A 15,762-nucleotide genomic window follows, 5' to 3' on the forward strand; every position below is an offset into this window, starting at 1 on the left:
CTGTAGGTCATGTCTTATACATTATAAGTTTTCCCTTTGTAGACTAGAAATACAAATGTAATTAAACTCTGATGGGCAGTTGTTCATCTGGAACAAGTCTTGAAGTGGATTATTAAATGTCAGTGCAGAGTTTAGGTAAGGTTAGCAGTCTCTGATGTCCATGTGGATGCTTGTGAATTGCTGGTTTCCTGTTAGGGTTGTCTCTGTCCTGGATTTCTCTGCAGGGCAGTTCACAGGGTGGCTTTCTCTGTGATGGTTCCTTTTGTTTATGCTGCATTATTTTTTCTTTGTCTCTGATTTGGTTTAACATTGGTTGATGTGGTATTGAGGTACTGTCTTCAGATTCTTGATGATCGATGCAATTACACGATTCTTTGTCTAAGATTGGATATGAATAACCAAGACTTATTTAAAGACTCAGTTCTTTCTCTTTTGACAAAAGTTCTTGATAACATCCCCCCCCCCCAGTCTGAAATTTATGTTGGGGGTGAAAGGAGGGCAAGAAAACACATGCCTCAGACTCTTTAAGCTGATATAAAAAAGTGACCCCTGCTCAAAATCAGTCAGTGCCACTTGAGGAGAATTGCTTTTTCCTCCCTGCTTTTAGTCCTCTCTACTTCGGTACTTTACCAAGTTATCCTGTACATTATCTCATTTTACCTCTCAGTAGCCCTGGTTGGTGGATGAGGCAGGTAATCTGAACATCCCCTTTCTGAGGGACCCGAGGCTCAGAGCAGTGGACGTTTACCTTTGTTAAGTGAGTATGCTGGCCCTGGGATCTCTTCTGATCCAGGCCCAGTGTAGTGAATAAGGAAGTATTGTTGAACGCCCTCCTGTTAAAGACCTACATTGTGGTAAATGCTGGGGAGCCAGTGGGGGACATTGTAGATCTGATCCCTGAGCTAGTTAGCAGAGGACACATCTATTAGGGAACCGAGGTATTGAGTAAGTGTTTATAGCTAATTGCGGTTGAGCAAAGTTCTTACAGGGAGAAGTATGGAGCACTGTGGGAGGCCCAAGAGGCTCAAGTCTACTTGAGGAGACTCAAGGAAGGTTTAATAGAAATTTTGTGACACTATATTGCCTTTTTGTCCGTGGTGCTGGTTAATTCTTTCTCTTACCCAGTAGGAGCTACATTAAGCAAGGCATAATGAAGAAAATTTTAATATTGTGTACGTAATCAAATACTGTACTTAGTTTTGGTACTGCAATCATAGCCAAAAGTTGTTCAAGATTAGACATACCACAGGATTAAATTAATTAGTTAATTCATTTATTTTTAAAAGATTTTATTTATTTATTCATGAGAGAGAGAGAGAGAGGGGCAAAGACACAGGCAGAGGGAGAAGCAGGCTCCACACAGGGATCCCGATGTGGGACTTGATCCCGGGACTCCAGGATCATGCTCTGGGCTGAAGGCAGGCGCTAAACTGCTGAGCCACCCAGGGATCCCCACAGGATTAGATTTAAAGCTGCGTCTTTGTTACTTCAATATTTTTTATTATGTTATCTTGAAAATGGATTATTTGGTTTTGTTTAATCAAAGAATTTGGTAAGCAGAATGTTTGAAACTGTCCTATGCTGTCAGATGGGCTGGTACACTTTCCCCCCTGGCTCCCTTCGTTGAGTTTCTGAAGATTCAGAGGCAGTGCTATCTTTGGCTTTCTGCAAGCCGTGCTCATCGGCGGCTTTTGGCCCTAGGGCAGTCGGGTTGGAGTTTTGCGGTTTCTCTTGACCTCACACGTTTTTTTTTAGAGACAAGACAAGCTTATGGCGAGGAGCACAGGCTCTGGGGGGACAAGGCCTACGTTCAGAACCTGACCCTTCTGCTTACCGGCCAAGTGTAAACTTGGCCAGGCCCTTACCTCTGCGGTGCCTCCCTTCCTCCTTCAGAGAACCTTCCTGGTTATCGGGAAGACTTACAGGAGTTTGTTTGTGCAAAGTGCTTAGGAGTGTGTGTGACACTTCTAAGTGCTTAGTAAAGGCTCAGCGGCTATGGCTGTTTTTCAATCACAAGTTTCATAAAGGGTCCTTAGAGTGCAGCACGCCTGGAACCAGGGAAAGAAACTGCTCCACGCTTGGCGCGATTCCAGTCCTCTGACCTTGCTAGCACCTTGTACTAACGAAGCCAACACAGCCACCTTGCTGTAGAGCTAGTCGTGCTGATGCAATAAGTGTAGATGATTGCTTGCAGAGCTCTTGCTCCATTTTCAAAAATAAAATTTCAGCTTAATAAATTGCCTCATGATATCCCCAGAAGTGTAAAATGTTATTCTTTGCAATTTTACAGAAAGACAAATTAATAGATGGGGGTAATAATTTGATTTCTTTAAGCATTCCTACTCTTCCTCAACTTCATATATCTAAATGCTGTCAAGATGAATTAGATAATCCTAGAGAACAGCCACAAAAATACCTAAGACTCCTGTTTTGTTTAGCGTTTTATGGTGCCATCAGTGGAGAGAACCTAGTATTCTAACTTATTAACATCAGATAGGTCTTGAACCCAGAAAGAAAAGAGATGCTATTTATATAGAACAAGAAATGCCAGTGAGTAATTGATTTATCCTGAAAGAACTTGTGCAATGTATAGGGCTACCGTCAAAACAGGTTGTCTGTGAGCAGTCCTCCATGAAAGGAAATGCCCTGGAAGTTTGCAAACTCACACATGCTTAGAAGGAACCGGAGATGTCCACCAGTCCAATCTATCTCCATCACAAGAGGGTCCCAAAATGGCAATAGCTTTTCAGGAAAGGGTGTGGTCCACCATGAGGATTCTGGGCATGTGGGAAGAGAGCCCTTATTCCCCACAGAAGAATGTGGACTAAGCCTCTGTATTTGTGGGGGCAGGGAAATGGGGAAGTTAGAATCCCAGCTTGGAGTGTTACAAATGGATGTCCATAAGACTATGAGTGCCAGGAAGGGCAGGGGATGTCTCTTTAAATCACTCTTTAAGTGATAATATCTGTGGTAAAAGCTATATTCTGTCTCAGAAGCCCTGGGGCTAATGGTGCCAGCATGCCTGGTGGTATTGAATATATTTTACACTGACAGAGTTTAGGAGTAATTATCTATTTCCTGTATACAAGCAGTAGTAATGGTCATATTGGTAAACTACAGATTAGCTAGTTTTACTTTTTAAGCACAATTGTATCTCACTAATTTGAAGCAATTCTAATCCAGAAATAATGATGGCTTACTTAGAGTGGGTCCAAATTAAAGGCTGTCTTAAGAAAGTTGTAGGGAAAAGGTTACTTAATTTTATAATCATTCTCAGACATTTTGTAAATTATCAAATTTTATGCTCTTATTCTTAGACATAGAAGAGACAAAGCCAGTTTGAATTAATGAATAATATGATTAAAATTTTTTGTTTGTTTCGCCTTCTATAGAAGCTCTAACTCAACTGAATGCTGGCAAGTAGAAGTTTTGGGGTATATTCCTTAATGAGTAGATAAAAATTTATTATTTCTAATATTTTTATGTAAATACATGTTTCTTCAGAAGCTAATCATTACTACTTCTCAGATAGTTAAAACAATGGCAAAAGCCCTCTAAATCCTCTCTTCTCTATTAATAATGCTACTCTTCTTCGGATTATTTGGGGTTGAATGAAAACCAGTGGTCCTCTCTACTGATCGTGCTCAAATATTAATGAAAGAGGTCAGAGGGCCATTCATGTTACTCTGCTTTATCCTTAGGACAGCCCTAAGCCGGAGGTGATTATCCCCTCTTTATAGAAGAGGAAACTCCTTGTCTAGCAAATTGTAAATAGCTCAACCTGACATTTGGTAATCTGTTATCAAGAGATCGCTTCAGCCTTCTTTCCGTTTACTCCCATGTTGATATCCTGAAGTTCATACTGTACTGTCTCTCCTCAGGGCTTACCTTCTCACTGCATTCAGCATGCCATTTGTGCCTGGATTTCTCCTCTTATTTAGTTGGTTCAAAGTGTAAATGTCCTTTGTCTGATTTTCTCTGAACTTGTGCAACACTGAAGGTATGATGTGCTGGCATTAATTTTAAAAAAAAATATGTCTGTTAGTGACCCATTTTACAGATAAGGAAATTAAGGCACAGGCAGGTTAAGTAGTTTGCCTGAGGGCTCAAACCTGCCAACGCCCCCCCCCCCCCCCATGATGCAGATTGCTCTTACAGCTGTTTGGATTTGATAGAGGACAAATTGAATACAGGTAGAGACCATTTAAGAGGATATTCTAGTCATCTAGATGATTGAAGCCTGAACTAAGTTGAAAACAATAGATGTAGACAGAAAAAGATGGCCAGGAACAATAATTAGAGAATATGAGAAGGATTTCAAAATTGAATGTAAGAATTGGTGATGAAGAGTGGTGGTGAAGATTCAAATTAGTTTTTTAAAGAGGTTGATAGTCAACCTAGGTTTCATTGAGAAGGTGTTATTTATATATATTTTTTCATATGTTTACTCTCAAACCTCATATTTGTCCTGAGCAAAAAATTTAAGGATCAAAGGGGATTTCAGTTGGGAATAACCTGTAAGCTTTATATTCCCGTTGTCAGAGATCTGGCACTAAGCAGTTTTCTTACTGGTAAAATGAAGATAACACTAACTTGATGGGGATATTTCATGACTCAAATGAGAGAGCACTTGTGCTTGCAGGGGCTTAGTAATGGTAGCTTCTCATCCATTCATTTGTCACCTGTGTACTGCTTAAGTTCACTACTGTGTCAGCTGTAGGGAAACTGACAGATGAGACCCACAAGGTCTTTCTTTCCAATGAGCACAGAGTTTTATAAGGGAGATTGACTGTCAACAATTATTAAAACTGTCACAGATCTCACAAAGGTGAAGCCTGAGAATGGAGGAATCCAGCTTCATCTTGGGATCCATAGAAGGTCCAATTGCTCCTCCTGAGTGCTTTCAGGTATGACATTTCAGCTGGGTATTTAAGACTGAGTAGATGTTTTCTGTCCTTAATTTTTTATTCTAACATTTTTAATAACCTAAAGCAAATTAGTACTCAGGACTCTTCAAACTGCACCATTGCCATCCTTGTCTATAGTTTTTTTTTTTTAAGATTTTATTTATTTATTCATGAGAGACACAGAGAGAGACAGAGACACAGGCAGAGGGAGAAAGAAGCAGGCTCCAAGCAGGGAGCCCTATGTGGGACTCCATCCCAGGACTCCAGGACCACGCCCCAAGCTGAAGGCAGGTGCTTTAACCACTGAGCCACCCAGGTGTTCCTCTTGTCTATAGCTTCTATTTGTACAAGTAAATACATTCTTTTTCTTCCAAGTTCAGAGTATGCATATGGTGGAAAGAAATGGTCCTGGGAGTCAGGAGACCTGTGTTCTGTTTGCTCATCTGCTGCTTCTCTGTGTATACAAGCAGGTTATCCTAAGGAGGGAATGCCTTCCTTACATAGGACCAGACCTTACAGTCAGCTCTGTGTGGACGGAGTCCAGCCATGTTATTCTCTGGCTGTTGCTTTTGTTCCTCTCAAACCTCCAGATTGCAGACCAGCCCTGACCAGAGTTTCTCATAGCTACTTTTCATATGTTCCTTTGACAGGCCCATCTTCCCAGGCTTTGGTGATGTTTCTAGTGCTCTGAGGAATATTAAAGATGGGTACCAAATGGATATACCTTTCTTCTTTTTCTTTCCCTTGCTTTTTTTGTTTGTTTGTTTTTTGGGTAGAGTAGCACGTTGCTGTAAAATTTATATTTCTGTGTCTGACTTGATCTTCTTTGACACTTGTGAGGCAACTGGCATGATATGTGCGCCTCTTTCCTCAATCTTATAAAAACTGCTCACCAAGGGATGCTTGGGTGGCTCAGTGGTTGAGTTCCTTCAGTTCAGGTCATGATCCCCACAAGGAGCCTGCTTCTCTCTCTGCATATGTCTCTGTCTTTCTCTGTGTTTCTTTCATGAATAAATAAATAAAATATTAAAACAAAACAGAACTGCTTACCAGACCTAAAGAAGTGGCAAAAGAGGGACTGTCATGGCATGCACAGGACAACCAGCACCTTTCAGACCAAAGCAAGCCATGGCATGTTATTATTGCCTCACTTGCCTGGATAGATAGCCATGCTTGTTCTATAATGGATTTATGTTCATTCATTCTTAAGCACGGCAGTGCTGTGATCTCAGTATGGGAAGGTCAGGCACTCAGTGGAATAGGCCTGTAATGATGAGGAAGTTATTTCCTTTCTCTGAGAGTTAGCGTCCTTTTTTTTTTACAATAGAAGTTAAAATAATTTATGTTGAAGTGAAATAAGATAATATATCTAAAAGGGCCTACCGGTGTATTTGTACCTCAGGACCCATAAATGCTTATGTGTTTTAAGAATCCATTCCAGACTCAAGTGTGTGTGTGTGTGTGTGTGTGTGTGTGTGTGTGTATTGCTATTGTATTTATGCAACTAGGATCATTGTGTGTGTTCTTGTCTTACATGACCATGCAAGGCAGAAAATGGTGTAACAAGAATGTTAATTAAATCAAATTTAAATGATTTTGGCTTTTAAGTTTGAACTTAAAGCATTTTAAAAGTAGCTTCTGATTGGTTTGCGTTTGCTAGACCAGGGCATCCATTTTCCCCCTTATTTCTCCCTTCTTCCTGCCACCCCCAGTTGAGAAATATCGGGTATGTTTTGGCCCAGCTTGCATTTGTAGAACTAGTAGAAGAAATAGAATGAGACCAGGAGAACTTTTTCTATTTTAGGCCTTAATATGTCCAAAATAAATATATCCTTGAAATTAAATGCTATGAAATAAACCTTTAAAGCCCTAAAAGCTGTAACCCCACATTTCCTACCAAGGGAAAGAGGAAGAGGAATATAACAATTTTGGTCATTTCAAAATCACAATATTTAGTGATCAGTAAGCCTAGGGAAAAATATTCAGTCTCATTAGTAATAAAAGAATATAAAAATGTTGCCAGACTCTTTTTACCAATAATATTAGCAGGCTATTTTTCTCTTAAGAGAGAGTGCAGGTTGGGGGGAGGGGCATAGAGAGAGGGAGAATGTTAAGCAGGCTCCATTCCCAGGTTAGAGCCTGATGCTGGGCTTGATCTCATGACTCCGAGATCATGACTTGAGCCAAAACCAAGAATCGGACACTTAACCTTGAGCTACCTAGGTGCCCCAATATTGGAAGTTTTTAAAAGTAAGAAAAAGAAAGGAGGAGAGATGTTGAATGAGGTACCTTGTGATGGCTGATGGGAATATAAATAGGTATAACTTGCCTTCCTCTAAGGTAATTTAATAGTATTTATCAAGGACTGTAGAGTGGTTAATGCCTTCAACACAGTAATTACAATTCTGGGAGTTTAGCCTAAGGAAATAATCAGAAATGGATATAAATATAACATCAAGAACTTGGAAACAACCTAAATGTCTAACAATGAGGGATCGATTAAATGAAGTATAAAAATGTATGCAGTGGGTTTTCTGCCATTAAAAATGGTGAACTATTTGGACAAATAAAGGTGGGAAAAGTTTGTAAAATAATATACAGTGAAAAAAACCCAAATCAGCATGAATCTAGTATTTTCAAATATAATCTATTTATACTGTGTATGTGCATGTGTATGATGACAATGAAACAAATATATCAGAGTAAAACATTATGTCTAGGTGATGGAAATGTTGGTGGTTTTTATTTTCTTCTTGGCAGATTTTGTACTTTCCAAAGTGTTACATTTATAATCAGAAGAAGAAAGTCCACAATTTAAAAATGCACACTCTAGAATACTGTGTCCTGATACAACTATGTGAAAATAGTGAGAATTATGAGAATTATGAGAATGCCATCAATGACTTTTTGATAGGATGATGAGACCTAGTGGTAGTTTTTCTTCCCCACTTTTATTGAGAAATAATTGACATTCATCGTTATATAAGTTGGAGGTATGCAGTATGATGTTTGATTTGTATATATCATGAAATGATCACCACAAGAGACTCTGCTAACATCTCTCATTTCATATAGATACAATAAAATAAATGAAAAAAATTTTCTCCTGGTGATAAGAACTCATAGGATTTATCCCTCTGCCAATTTTCAAATATACTATAGAGTGATGTTAGCTATAGGCATCATGTTGTATGTTATATCCCTAATACTTACCTGTCTTAAAACTGGAAGTTTATACCTCTGACTACCTTCATCCAATTTTTCCGTTTTGTACCCACAAGTCTGACCTCTTCCCATGTGTTGTTTAGGGGTTTGTTTTTAAGATTCCACAGCATATGTTGTTTGTCTCTTTCTGACTTATTTCACTTGGTATAGTGCCTTCAAGGTCCATCCATGTGTGTTGGGTTTTTAATATATATTTTTTAATGTGCTTCTAAGATATCTTCTATTAGGAAAGCAAATATAAAATAAATGTAGAAAGATACTTTAGAAATCTATGCCACATTTGGACAGAGGTAGTACTTACTAGATAATCTCTTGTGACTGGTCCATCTTGAGGATGGTAAAAACTATAATCAATGGTGGTAAATGATAGATGTTTTCTTTGTTCCTACAGATATTCCTGAAATTCCAGAAAGCATCTCATTCTGTAAAGCACTACAGATAGCTGACTTCAGCGGAAACCCACTGACTAGGTAACCTTTCTGCTTGCTTTTCTGTCTATAGTACTAAGGATATCCTTTTTAAGAACCAAGCCATGAACACAACCTGGTCACCCATCGTGGAGGTACCTAGAGGAATGGCTATCTTTATCTTTATCGTGATTGGCCTTCACAGATATTTATTTATAAATTGCACTGTGCAATGAAAGACATACTGTGCTATTGATGGAACATTGAAAGGATATTGGTAGCAAATGAGGGGAGGCACGGTGGAGTATATAAAACAGGAATGAGGAGTACATTTCTGAAGCAGTAGGAAGCACTGAAGTGGTTCATAAATCCTCTATCAGTTATCTTGTCTTATGGGATAAGACTGAGTTCTAAACTCCCAGAAAGCTTACCCTCTAGCTATCCAAGGAAAAGTCCTAATAAGGGATATTTTTTCCACTCCAGTAATGAAGCATACTTACTATCTCAGCTCTCCTCCAACTCTCCCTTTAAAACAAACAAACAAACAAACACTCTGCAGGCACCACTATTTCCTTACAGCAATAGCTATGAGGATTTCTTTGGGATTATTCCTCCACATAAAGAAGCCATCTATCACTGTTTTACTACTAGTTCCAATCTTGCTCCTTCTAGTATGACACAGCACACTGCCTGGGGACATAGCTGAGTGGCACTGTTGTGAGCTTCTTCTGGTGGCTCCTCACTGAGTCATGAGGCCACTCATCACTGGCTTCCAGGTACCTATGTTGCCAGGTTAGCTGAATTGTTGCCCACCTGGCAATGCAGAGACAGTCTTCAGGAAGAGTTCCAGAGGTATATTTAGGCCAGGTGGGTCCATATCTATGATTTCTAGGCTCTGTAAGCAACCTCAGAAGAAATGTACTCTTCCCTTCTGTTCTTTTTTTTTTTTTTTTTTTAAAGCATATAGGAAAACTGAGATGAGGTTAAAATTTAGGATACATATCACCCATTGCTTGGGTCTTTCTGGGTATGGAGTGCTAGGGAATGTTTATGTAGTATTGTTTTCCCATATCTGCTATTTTTAAGAAGTAAATATGTTTTATTTTTTTTGTAAATATGTTTTATAAAATATTTTTTTATTTTCATCTTTTGAATTTCAGCGACTATGTTACTAATAACATCGTTTTTATGAAAAATAGTAACTCTAGTAAGTTCTAACTCATCACTGCCCTCAAGTCTTGTTTTCTTTTTTAACCATTGTCCATACAGTTATCCCTCTTCTTCAAACCTTTCCGTAGTTCCCTGTTCCTTAAGATAAAGCCCTAGCTCCTCCAGGTGTTATGCAGCCTCCCATGCCCTGTATCTGAACTTGGCCTGTCTTTCCATGTTCATTGCCCTTGGTTGCCTTTGTCAGATGTCATGCCCTGCTGTTATAAAGTGCTCATAGATCATTTATTTTACTCTCTGCTCTTTCTGCACTCCTGTGTACAGGTGTACATTCAGCTGGGCTTTCTTAAAGTACATACCAAAGGCTTTCTTTGGAAAGCCTTTACTTACTCCCCATATTCCCCCCTGCTAGGCTTCCGATGTTCTATGCATACTTTTCTCATAAGCCTTAAAATTTACATTTAAGTTATCACTCTGACCAAGACTTCCCAATTAGACTGAGAAAGTTAACTTACCTTCCTCTGTATTTATCTCCAGCTATACCTTAATTTCTGGAAATGGAGTAAGCACTCCATAAGTATTTGTTGAACTGAACTAAGCTATTTATCCTTAAGGCAGCTTGTAGGGTTAGGCAGCTGGGAAATACTCATTATGCTGCCCTGGAGGTTTTACGTGTGTGTGTTTTGTTTTTTGTTTTTTAGACATTCAATTGCTTAATCTCTTTTTCTACCTCTTTAGTTTTCCTTTTCTAATGCCTGCTGACACATGACTTTAGCATTATCTCAAAACCCTCTGGACCAGAACATACCCACAATGTAGGAGGCTTTCCTCAGTTTTTACCCTGGCTTCTTATTTGGGAGGTTTCTTACAAGTAAAGCCATTTTGATTTGGCAGGTGCATTCCTTTTAAGAATTAAGATGACTTATCTGTGAGTTGAAAGGACCTGAAAAATTATTGAGTTTGACCTAATTATTTTACGGCTGAAGAAACAAGACTGAGAGGTTAAATGACCTCCTGAGATGATGCAGCCTCTGAGCAGTAGCTCAGAATAAAATTCCCTTCTCCCAGCCTGAAGTCTGCACTTTCTCCTCATGCACACCAGTTTGGCTCTTAATGCTGTAATAGCTAATAAAAAAAAAAAAAAAAAAAGGAAGTCAGCCATTTAAAAATACATTTTCCTTATATTTAAGATCAGTTTTTTTGGCTAGTTTTTGGCTAGTTTAAGGCTAGTTTTTTTTTTTTTAAGATTTTATTTATTCATGAGAGACAGAGAGAGAGAGGCAGACTCATAGGCAGAGAAAGAAGCAGACTCCATTTAGGGAGCCCAATGTGGGACTCGATCCTGGGACTCCAGGATCATACCATAGGCTGAAGGCAGGTGCTCAACTGCTCAGCCGCCCAGGCATCTCAGTTTAGCTATTTTTAAAATTATAAAGTGTGTACTTTAAGGTGTGAACTCAGGCAACACACAAAGTTGCATCTTTTTGAGTATAAATAAAATAAAAAAAAATCTTACCTCTGTTACACTATGGAAGAGGTTTCAACTTGGTTGAAACCACTCCTGAGAACGTATTTCAGTGATAATAAAATCCTACCTAAAACTCTCATCTTACAGGCCCTGGGTTTGCTTTTGAAGTTTGAAGTTACCTATATTTTATGTCAAACAGTAACCTAGATTTTGGTTTTTAAAAAAGGAACTTAAAATTAATTAATTATTTAATTAATTAATTAATTTAAAAAAAAAAAAAAGGAACTTAGAGGGATGCCTGGGTAGCTCAGTGGCTGAGTGTCTGCCTTTGGCTCAGGGCACGATCCCGGAGTCCTGGGATAGAGTCCCACAAGGGGCTCCCCGTAGGGAGCCTGCTTCTATCTCTGTCTGTGTCTCACGAATAAATAAATATTTTTTTAAAGGAATTTGGAAAGAGGAAAAATGAAAGATTCAAATGTGGAGACTATCACTAAAGCAAGAACTCTCTACTCCCCCCACCAAAAAAAAAAAAAAAAAAAGAGTCATGTGTTCTGTTATCTGTATCAGCAGATTTAGGTATAAAGATCTTTGGCATTTTAGATGCAATTAAATCTTTTTAACTTTAGTTTTCTTTTTCCTTCGGTTACTGAAGGTAACCATAATAATATTGAAAATGAACTTTCTTTGTAAGTTTTTGAATACTTTTATTTTGAAACCTTATTCTTCAGTAGAGTTTAAGGGAAGTATAAAAAATTTCCTTTTATGTAGAATATAGTGAAACATATAATTATCTCAAGTGACTGGCATCTTAAATCAAGTTAAAAGAAAAATATTGAGAAAGTAGCAATTGCTGTCAATTGGTCAATTCTAAATAATCCATAGCTTTATCCTGGGTCTTATAATCTACAGAAAAAAATTATTAAGTTTCTCTCCTGTGTTTTATTATAATCTTGTGGGCAAAACTTTCTCTTTGTTTTCTGCTGATCAATAAGGTGTTTTAACTCAAAGACACTTGCAACTACAGCAACTATTTGTCTTTTTTTCTTCCATGAGGCACTGGGCAGTGCCACAGCATCTTTTCTCCTTTATTCTGAGAGCTTCTGTATCTTTCCTCTGTAATTATTTCTGGATCACCCTGACAAGCATTTATCATGTCTCTCTACTTCTGGGAAACCGAGTCTTGGTTTTTTTCCTTATCAATGTCTTCTATCTAGGCAGACAAGACAAACATGCCTTTTATAATGTAATTTTTAGGAGGTTATTTTAATTAGCATATGGGATAAATCGTTATATTTATGTTTAGTATACACTGTATGTGTGCTTTTCTTTTTCGGTTAATGACATTTTGTTGTCATTGCTGTTTCAGACTTCCAGAAAGCTTTCCTGAATTACAGAATTTGACATGTCTTTCTGTAAATGACATCTCACTGCAGTCCCTGCCTGAAAATATTGGCAAGTAAGTTTTTATGTGATGAGGTTTGTATATATCAGAGTGAAAGAGTATTTAGAGTGTCAACTCTAGCCTCCCTCTCTTTTACAGCTCTTATTTTTCTACCAATCTTGAACCTCACCCTCAAGAAAGATCTTAGCTGGACTCCAGTATTTTTTTGCTTTCAGTTGCCCCTACATTTTAATGGTGAAAAAAGATAATGCTACTTGTTATAAGTAAAATACCTAATTTGTTTGGATGTGTTCTTTAGACCTATGGATTTCAAAGTAGTTAACTTAAGCAAACAAAGTAGCCCTGGTCATACATACTGTTAGGAACCAGCATTCTCTGTGATTTTTTTGAAAACTTGGAGTAAGTACCCCTGGACAACCACGGTGTCTGCCAGTATGTGTGTATCACAGACCTGAGAAGAGTGGGTGGGAATGGTGTGTCTGGAGAGCAGGTGTGGAATTGGGAGACAGATGGGGTGAGATGGGCACATTTCCACATTCCTGGCTTAGAGGTCGGGGAGGATGGCCATGGCAAGAAATAAAAATACTCTCTTACTCATTCCCTCGTATGAATTAATTGAATTATCTTAGCAGATCTTTTCCATACCTCCAGAACATACAGTGGGTTAAGTCAGGCTGATGGCTTGTAAAAGCAAAAGCCCAACATGGTCAGCCAATGCTAGTGGACCAGTGTGCCCTAGTATCATAAAAGATTTCCCTTGCTTTTACCTGTCCTGCCTGAGTTCTAAGACTAAACAGAAACTTCATTTTTTGAGAACTGCAGTGTATCTGACACATGTCTGTTCCACAGAGGGTCTCTTTCCAGAGGTCTGTGGAAGTAGACTATTTTTCACAGACAACTTTTCCCCCTCCTCTGCAGGTGGAAGACAACCGGCTGACCCATTTCAGCCGGCAAGTTCATGCTTTTCTGAGATGCAAGCTGTTTAAACATTTTGCCAGTAGACTTGCTGATGCATATTTGTGTCCTTAGCGTCTCAGGAGGGGAAGGAGACAGGAAGCCCCCAGTACACCCTGAGTTTCTGGTATCTACTGCAGAAGGAACAATAATGTCTTACTGTGGATTTCATGATGTACCACCTTTGCCGTGTCAGGGTTCATATATTTCTAATGAATATAATAGCCATTTGAATACCTAAACTGACTCCCCTTTCTCCTCTTCCTTCTCAGGAGTCTCCGGAATCTAACTCCCTTGATACCCTCCTTCCCGTTCTTTCTCAGCCTACCACTGCCCATGTGTTCACCCTTTCTATCCCCTGATTCATGTGTTTTTTTTTTTTAAAGCTGAATACTTTGAGAGAAAGTATATTCTTATTAAACAAAAGTGCCCCTCTCACTCCCCACTGCATTGTTTTAACGGAAAATGTTACTTAATAATCATTTTAGAATAAATTACATATCTTTTATTCCATTTTTTTCTGTTAGTACCTGTAACTGTTTTTGTCAATGTTTAGGATTTCTTGTGTATCTGCATATTCTGTCAGTAATAAGGGTAGTGTTCTGTTTTGTTTTGATTTTAGACTGAATCATCTTGTGTTACTATTATAGCCTTACGTATAATGATTGCTTGCAAAATAAACTGTCACTCTGAACTTGAACCCTGTGGTGTATCATCACCCAGGAAATAAGAATATGGGGCAGATAAGTGAATCAACTGATTCCTATTAGGTCCATTTATGAAAATAAATGGGAAATAGGGAGTTTTCTGTTCTGATTATTATTTTTTTAACCAAAACAAAATACTCTGATTTCCACCTGTTGAATTCAAGATTTATGCACACTAAAGTAATGAGTTTTCACTTAGTAGAAAGAAACAAAAAACAGACTCTTTGAGAGTATGGGGCACCTCTAGTTTCCTAGACCATGCTGGAAAGACCATTGAAATAGTTAAAATGGTGGTGAATTGTTGAGGAAATAGCATATATGCATAAGTATACTACATTTTAAGCAAATCATTATTTGAAACTTATGAACTTTCCTAATGAAAACAATTTTTCACTTTCCCAGAGGATTCCCAAATGGTTTCTTTAGAGCACCAAACCAAATATTTAGTAACCAAACAACTACTCAGAGATAGTATGGTTTTGTAAATAGAGCACAAACATTTGATATTCCAAAAACATTTGAAAAGAACACAAAATGGCAATCTGAATGATCCTACTTACTATTATCTTTGTTGATTCTCAAGTGGGAGTTGTAGAAATTAACTCTGCTTATTTGGCCAAATGACTCAGCCATCTCAGGGTCTGCCTTTTGAAAATGGAACCTCAATTTCTCTTTTCGGCACCTAGCACGGTACTTGGCATCAACTAGGAAAGCTATGGATTCATCAAAGACATGAGCCCCCTCATGATGGGCAGGAGTGTCCAGCCTGGAGGAGAGAGTGAAGCCTTATCTAAGGCAAGCCAACTGCAGTGCCTCAAAGCTGGGACCACCAGTGGACATCTGTCCCATAGTGTGTTTGGTTTGTCAGTGGTCAGATAATTGGAAGAGTTTGATGGCTGGTGGTGAAGTTGGAACCGGAGCATGACTCTTCTGGTTTCAGTCCCATGTTTCCATTACTCCACACACTGCCACTGAGTTTTCACTTGCTACTTGCCTTTTGTCACTGAAAACCCAGCTTTGCAAAGATTTGATGTCCTTGAAGGAATGTCATGCTGTCTGGTGTGGAAACTGAATGATCCAAGCTTGCAGTTCACATGGTGTCTAACAGATGTTGAGGACTGCTGTGTCTCTGTCAAGTGTAGAGTATTCTGTGGTGCTCCTGTGAGTTGACTGCTGCTTCCCTGGGTGGCTCAGTGCACAATAGCCATAAAGAGTTGTCCCCCTGAATCCCTGAGGGCACTATTATGAGTATTGGGGAGTTCAGGGCTTCAGCCACTGGTGTGTGGGAGGAAGCCAGCGTCACACAGATGGTCATGCTTTTGAGGGGCTGCAAAGCACTTCAGTTCACACCCTACACTACATGGCTGTGTGCCAGGTACCATCAGTATGGTTACTTTAATAAAGTGAGTCTCTCAAATAGAATCCTCATAATACTTTGCAACGCGATGAGGAATAATCATGAAAATCTTTTGAACCATGGAGGAGTATACTGGTTACCTCATGCAAAATCACACATTTTTCTCTT

At 38.8% G+C, this 15,762-nt stretch overlaps 1 protein-coding gene across 1 annotated transcript in view; it reads left to right on the forward strand.

Annotated features, from left to right (window-relative positions):
• The window catches only part of LRRC1 (leucine rich repeat containing 1), a 130,038-nt gene that overhangs the window by 72,637 nt on the left and 41,639 nt on the right, over window positions 1-15,762 (forward strand). The window contains exons 3-4 of the mRNA XM_025991075.2: window positions 8,524-8,602; window positions 12,541-12,630. Of these exons, the coding sequence (XP_025846860.1) occupies window positions 8,524-8,602; window positions 12,541-12,630 (169 nt within the window). The remainder of the gene's footprint in view (window positions 1-8,523; window positions 8,603-12,540; window positions 12,631-15,762) is intronic.

This window comes from Vulpes vulpes, chromosome 1, assembly GCF_048418805.1.
Source record: "Vulpes vulpes isolate BD-2025 chromosome 1, VulVul3, whole genome shotgun sequence".
NCBI lineage: Eukaryota > Metazoa > Chordata > Mammalia > Carnivora > Canidae > Vulpes > Vulpes vulpes.